Consider the following 7429-nt stretch of genomic DNA (forward strand, 5'->3'; position numbering starts at 1 on the left):
ATATATATATATATATATATATATATTTATCTACATATATCTATATAGATAGATATATATCTATATAGATAGATAAATAAACACACCATGATTATGTCATTGTCATCACTATAAATCTGTTAACCTATTTATAGTTGCCATTCTGAAGAGTAAATCTGGAATCCCCATTTTCTATATTACGCACAGGTGTACAGCAGTATGGAGCAGCTTTCCCAGCTAGAGCAGAAGGCCCCTTCTACATCCCAAGACAGCAGCAAGCAAGATAGATCTGAAAGGACAAGCAAGAGAGAGACCCTTGGAGGTGTGACCCTGAGAGATCGCTGCTGGAGGACTGTGTCTCCTGAGATGTAAGTGGGTTCCACCTATTCGCTTGTATTTCTTGGACTCCAGTCATTGATTGTTAGAAAAACAGCCAATTAGAAGCTTTCTGATTTGACCTAATGGTAACAGATGAGGCTTCTTGTTGCAGGAAACATTTTTCGGATTCAGTCGACGCTGACTCCAGCCCCCCATTAGCTGCGAGGCGACGATTCTCTGCCCTGGTGGACACCGCCCGTTTCGTGGCCCCTCTGGAAGGGGAAGGAGAGTTTAGGGTGAGGAGCAGCAGTGGAACTCAGCATGGCCAAAGTAAAATTCCCCTGGGAGAGCTAGAACCAGGTGAGTGACTAGTATAGTGACGTCACTGAAATTCACTATATGGCCAAACGTTTGTGAGCACTTGGCCATCACACCAATATCCTTTGGGAAAGCTTTCCACAAGATTTTGGAGTCTGCCTCTAGGAATTTGTGCACATGCAGTTAAAAGAATATTTGGGAGGTCAGGTACTGATGTTGGCTTCCAGATTCTTTCCAAAGGTGGTTAGTTGGGTTGCAGTCAGAGCTTTGTACAGGCCATTGGTGGTCTTCTATACCAAACTCATCAAACCATATCTGTATGGAGCTAGCTTTGTGTCCATGGAGGTCTGGTACTGATGTTGGCTCCCAGATGGTGTTCATATTATTTCCAAAGGTGGCCAGTTTGGTTGCAGTTAGAGCTCTGTAGAGGCCATTGGTGGTCTTCTATACCCTTGGTTTTTAACTGGTGGGTCGTGACCCAAAAGTGGGTCGCGCCCCTGTGTTCAGTGGGTCTCCACTTTTCTAGATGAGAGGCTTTTCAGCCTCCCACTAGCGCAGCACTGTCAGTTCTCTTGCTGAGTAGCCATTCATATGCTGGTCGGCGCCGAGTGTCAGCTTGAGGTGGGCTGGAGCTATGACGGCGAGGGAGCTCCATCCATACATGCATTGCTTACAGCTTTTTGCACGTCTTGGAGAGGTGGCTGGATCGGAGTGACGTCATGTTCTGGCTCCCGGCACCTCTACAGGGCATGCAAGCAATGCACAAATGGAGCTTTGTCACAGCACAGCGGCCCATACTGGACCCCAGTCTGAGGATCTACTCCAGTTTTCGTACGGTAGAGAGACTGGCTGGATCTGAAAAAAAAAATGTAAAACATTGCTTCTTTTCTGCAGTGTATGTGTGTGTGAGAATGTGTCTGCAGTTGTGTGTGTCTGTCAATGTTTTTGAGGGTCTGTTCACACTAGTAAAGTGCGTGAATCATTTGAATGGCACCCCAAATGTACCTCCTTCCCACAGTTCAATTGCCCGCACCGGAACGCTCGGTACCGCAATGTCGTGCGTTCCATTGCAGGGCGACTTGGGTTGCAACTTAATGACCAAGGACAAATGTGGGTCCTGAGGTTACACAGGTTGAGGACTACTATTCTATACCAAACTCATCAAACCATGTCTGTGTGGAGCTGGCTTTGTATCCAGGGATGTCAGGTACTGATGTTGGGTCCCAGATGGTGTTCAGATTCTTTCCAAAGGTGGTCAGTTGCGGTCAGAGCTCTGGTTGCGGTCATGGCTCTGTACAGGCCATTGGCTGTCTGCTATACCAAACTCATCAAACCATGTCTGTATGGAGCTGGCTTTGTGTCCAGAGGTAAAATCATACCGGAACAGAAAGTTTCTTCACCAAACTGTAGTCACAAGCGTTAGAAGCTCAAAATTATATAAATGTCTTTGTATGCTGTGGTATTAACCAGCACCCTTCACTGGAAAGTTGGAAACCCATATATTTGGAGGGGTGTCCACATACTTTTCATATCATATAGTGCTTACAATAAATGGAATGAGTATCCTGCAGCTGGCAAGTAAGTTCACTTCCTTCAGGGTTGGTACGCTACATCTTCAGATGATTTCAAGGGCCAGCCTGCCCAAACCTGACATAAGTGTAACATTTGGATAATACCAGATTTTGGCCACTAGATGGAGCTGAGGAGCATAGGAAACAAATACTTCTTTCCTATGCTCCTCACCGCCATCTAGTGGCCATAATGCAGTATTATCCAAATGCTCAACATTCAACCTGAAAAGAACATAAATTAAGGGTGTTCAATTTTTCCTTATTTTGCACAGAACAAATGTTCACAGAGATTTATAGGGCAAATTGTTTATAAATAGACCCCACAAACTCTATTTCTGGCTTAATTTTCTTTACTTCTCCCATCATCCAGGAGACAAGTCTTCAGACTCTCAAGGACACCAGGATGCAGACTCCTCCCCTCGTGCCACCAATGATCTTGTTTTGCGTAGGGCTCGTCACCAGCATCTATCCGGGGACAGTGACCGGAGGAGAGCCGGAGGGAAGGTCATAAAGTCGGCTTCCACCACTGCACTTTCCGTGATGATTCCTGCAGGTGCCATTTTTGCCTTTTTTTTATACTTTTATGTGATACCTTTACTATGTGTGTGTGTTTACATTCTGTGAGGGGGATCAAATCATTGGTTGCCATGCAGCTGTGCATGGCAACCAATCAGCTTCTCTCTTCAGTTTGTTCAGTTAAGATTTGAAAATGAAAGATAGAAGCTGATTGGTTGCCGTGCACAGCTGCTCCAGATTTTGTCTGCTCCAGTTTTGTTCAATTCCCTTCCGTGTGTTTTACTATATCGTTTCAAAGGGCAAATCCACCCAAAACTGATAAATGATACGATGATCGAAACCTGGAGATCACATGACCATCACACACATGATGCCTAAAAGTAGTCTTACTTGCTCATTGCTCGACATAAGTTCTTTTTTTCTGTTCTGAAGAGAATCTTTCTCAAATTAAAGCTGACAGAGAACAATTAAAAGAGAACTATGGGGTAAGTGTTTTTGCCCATAGTTCTCCTTAGGGTAACGGGAGGACACAAACTAGCGTCCTCCCGTCACCCTAGGCTCAGTATACTGCAAGCTACAGCTCACGGTATACTGAGACCGACGCAGCCAGGGCGGATCCTGACAATGCTGTCGAGATCCTCCCAGCTGCATGAGTGACAGCTGGCTCTGCCTATCTGGAGGCAGAGCAAGCTGTGCCCTCCCCTGTCCATTCTTCCAGTCAGCGCTGGAGGAGAGGGGGAATCCCTGCAGGGAGCCGTGAGTGACAGTCACGGCTCTCTGCAGGGACAGGATCGAGAAGTGAGCCAGCGACGGTATGTGTTCGCTCACCTCCCGATCTATTGAGCCGACCTGTGACAGTCTCATTGTCACAGGTCGGCTACAACTATAGGATGAGCGATTTTCACTCGCCTCATAGTTCTCCTTTTAATATAGTTTTTGTGTTTAACAATGCAAAATAAAAACAAAACAACTAAATGTACTATTATCTACAGCTATTACACGTGTATCAAATATTTATTTATATTAGCTTTCTGTAGTCCTCCCCACAACAACACTCAGACTGGGAAGGGGGGGGGGGTACAGTCAGCAGGCTGGAGCACAAACAAAGGTGGAGTGGATACTCTAGCAAAAGTATCAGCTTCTGGTGGTGTCACCCTCCTGGCAGTGCAGTGTGGCAGAGGATTATGAATCACTAGATTGGCTGAACAGAATTCTATAGATTTTACCACTCGTACTGTTTCAGCCGACTGAGTCTCATCCATTTGGGACCTGTACTTCTAGTCTTGACTTTGTAGTTCAATTAGACCTGGTTCACGCATCTAGGCATTTGTGAGCAGTAGGGATGCCCAACACAAGAAACTCCATTATTTTCAACGGCCCCTGTACACACCTGAGCAGCAAAACACCAAAAGCAGCAAAAGGTACATGAGCTTCTTCTGGCAGTTTCAGTCCCGTTCCCCCCCATAGACTTCAATGGAAACACCAGAAAACGCGCGGCAGAAGCATGATGTACATATTCCCAGATAGCAAGGGTAACTTGCCACAAACTTGTGCCAGGGTTACATTGTAATTCTTGTTAACTTGCAGCACACATTCCTGGCAAGTTGTAGGCCTCATTCACACACAACGCAAGCAAAATTGTATATTGCGTATATACGCGTCTATGCGTATATATACGCGCGTCTATGCGTGTGTATACGAGCGTATATATGCGTGCACTATATGCAATCCCAGAATGCATCACTCGTAATGGAATTTTTAATGTGCTGTACGCGCGTATACGCGCATACAGACGCATATATGCGCGTAAATACGCAGAGATACGCTGCCCGGACGCATCTCTGTTCCATTCTGTTTTTGCGCATATATACGCTATGCAAATATACGGCTCTATACGCGGCTGTGTGTATGGAGCCATTTATTTGCATAGGTTGCATATGGTACAATACGCACGTACGCGCGTTTACGCGCGCATACGTGCGGCAGTGTGAATGAGGCCGTAGACTTGCGGAACACTTGCAGCACAAGTTCTAGGTGACACTTTTTGATTTTGTAGCAGATTTTGCTTGGCAAGTCTACAGCAAGAGTCCTGCAGGGCTTAGAAAGAGCTCTGCGAGTGTTACAGCACTTTTGCAAAGCACATTGATGTGGAGACTTGCAATGCAGGCTTGCTGTAATTGTGCAACAAAATTGTGAAGCTTGGCAAGTCTGCAATAGTTTAGCAAGTCATTTTCAAACTTGCAGCTCAATTGTTTGCTATCTGGGTGTTTGTGTGCATTTTTGTGCATGTGTACGCGCACTCATCCATTGACTGCTTTGACTCTTCAGCTGCCAGTCGAAACATGCGTCTTCTGGAAAGCGTGTAAAAATGTGCATAAAAGGTGCAAATAACCGCACGCTGAACCCACCAGTGGTGTATCTAGGTTTTTCGCTGCCCCAGGCAAGACTCGCTTCGGCCGCCCCCAACAGCACAACCCCATCCCCCCTCCCTCCCCGGGCTAACCTGCACACGTGACGCCGATCCAATCACCTCGCCACTTCCTGGGTCACAGAGCCGGTGTTCGCACTGCCCCCCGGGCTGACATGCACCCGTGACGCCGATCCAATCACCTCGCCACTTCCGGGGTCACAGAGCCGCTGTTCGCCCGCTGCAGTAGGATCGTTTCAGTGGCCGCCGGCTGCTCTTCAATCTTCGGGTCAGTACCTCACCATTGTCTACGCTGTCGGCCTCCCGCCCTCTTAACAAGCACAAGCAGGCAGGCCGCCCTCCACCCCCAAACAAAAACGTGCTCCCGCTCTCCCACCCTTTCCACACCGTAGAACAAGGCGTTTGACTACGGCCGCCCCCCCAGCAAGGTGCCTCCCTAGGCAAACGCCTTGTTTGCCTCGCCATAAATACGCCCCTGGAACCCACGTGTACAAACGGATGAAACTGATGCCGCCTAGCTGTGAACCAGGCCTTAGATAAGTGCAGTGCCTCTTCACACACTGAGTGGAACTACCAAATCCATTGTTTGATGCCCATTACAAGCCAATGTTTGGTGCTGACAGTGGACCGGTTTTGCTGGCAAAGTTTACAGATACTGCTGCTGCATGACATATTCAGTTTGTGAGCAATAACTCATGCATCATCAGGTATCCTCCCCATTGGATGCTGCCATCTTGCCTCCTGAATACCATAGAGATTGTAATACCAGTGTGTCCCTCATCAGAGACCCCTCTGCCCTTCCTGTGTAAGTCGTAGCTCTCTGCGGGTCAATAGGAGTCTTCAGCAGTCAGTGATATTGGTTACAGATGGCATTATAGATCATATGATTATATATTGTCTCTATGTGACGTATGAAAGCTTATAATTGGTTTCTGTCTCTCCCATGCAGTGGAACAGCACACCAGCTCCCCACTGGTCAGTCCAATGTCCCCCCGCTCATTGTCATCCAATCCCTCCTCCCGGGACTCCTCGCCCAGCCGTGACTACACCCCTGCCGTCAGCAGCTTGCGCTCCCCCATCACCATCCAGCGGTCAGGGAAGAAGTATGGCTTCACTCTCAGGGCTATACGAGTCTACATGGGGGAGAGCGATGTGTACAGTGTTCAGCACATTGTCTGGGTGAGTAACTGGAAGCAAGCTAGTGGTACACCTTCGTACTCAGGAAAGCTCATCTGAACTGCCACCCATTGCTACCCGTGGAGCCATTCACACTGCAGCACTAGTGGTACAATACTACAAGGGGCAAATGATCAAACTGCTGGTTGCTGCAGCTTGGATGCACATTCTATAGGGGGGACGGATAGGTTTCTTATTAAGCTGAACAAGGCAAAACTCTCAATCCTCCCATCCATACTAACAGCTTGGATGAGGAAAACCCCCCCCCCCCCTTCCTTGGCCTATTGTATTCTGGCAAAAATCTGGTTGATCTTTTTATAATTCCAATTGGCTTCTTGTTCTGCCTCTCCATCCTTTTAAAAAAAAAGATACTTCTATGTATGGGGTGCACCTTCACCCCCTGCTCTCTACTAGCCCTTAGTGCTATCACATGGGTATGTACCTTGTCATATGTAAATACCGTATTTTAGAACGTCATCATTTGTCTAGGATCTTATTGAGGTTGGAGTGTCTCCTGCCTTAAGCTAGGCATACACATAAAGATCTTCTCTAGTCAGCCCATGGGCTGAACGAGATAGAATCACTCGATTGCCCTATCCACGCTAAGCAGCATGGAAGGAGGTAAGGATGCACCGATACCGGTATTTCGGTATCGAGTGCGAGTACCGATATTTTTCTTTCGGTACTCGCCGATAGCAAATACCATTACCGGAAGTCCCATTAAGGAAGCCAGGCGGCGTGTAATGACTGGCCACCTGGCTTCCTGATTAGCCGTGAAGCTGGGCGACGTGTAAAGGCTCGCTTCCCGATTGGCAGGGAAGCCGTCCCCATGCTTCTCGTCACTATGTGACGAGAAAGCATGGAGCCAGCTTCCTGATTGGCCGGGAAGCCGGCTCCATGCTCCCTCATCAGGAGGTGACGAGGGAGCATAAAGCCGGCTTCCTGGCCAATCAGAAAGCCAGGTGCCGCGTCATTACACGGCACCCTGGCTTCCTGATTTGGCCAGCTTCCTGACCTATCAGGTAGCTAGGCAGCGAGTCATTACACACTGCTCGGCTTCCTGATTGACCGGGAAGCCGGCTCCATGCTCTCTCGTCAAAAGTTACGAAGGAGCATGGAGCCT

At 47.8% G+C, this 7429-nt stretch overlaps 1 protein-coding gene across 1 annotated transcript in view; it reads left to right on the forward strand.

The window, feature by feature from the left end:
• LOC108801672 (microtubule-associated serine/threonine-protein kinase 1-like) overlaps positions 1-7429 on the forward strand; it is a gene marked incomplete at its 5' end in the record, with an annotated part of 21300 nt that overhangs the window by 2211 nt on the left and 11660 nt on the right. Inside the window, 4 exons of the mRNA XM_018573574.1 lie at positions 187-347; positions 470-657; positions 2557-2739; positions 6080-6309. Of these exons, the coding sequence (XP_018429076.1) occupies positions 187-347; positions 470-657; positions 2557-2739; positions 6080-6309 (762 nt within the window). The remainder of the gene's footprint in view (positions 1-186; positions 348-469; positions 658-2556; positions 2740-6079; positions 6310-7429) is intronic.

The sequence above is a fragment of the Nanorana parkeri genome, unplaced genomic scaffold, assembly GCF_000935625.1.
Source record: "Nanorana parkeri isolate BGI_ZX_2015 unplaced genomic scaffold, ASM93562v1 scaffold2432, whole genome shotgun sequence".
In the NCBI taxonomy this organism is placed as follows: Eukaryota; Metazoa; Chordata; class Amphibia; order Anura; family Dicroglossidae; genus Nanorana; species Nanorana parkeri.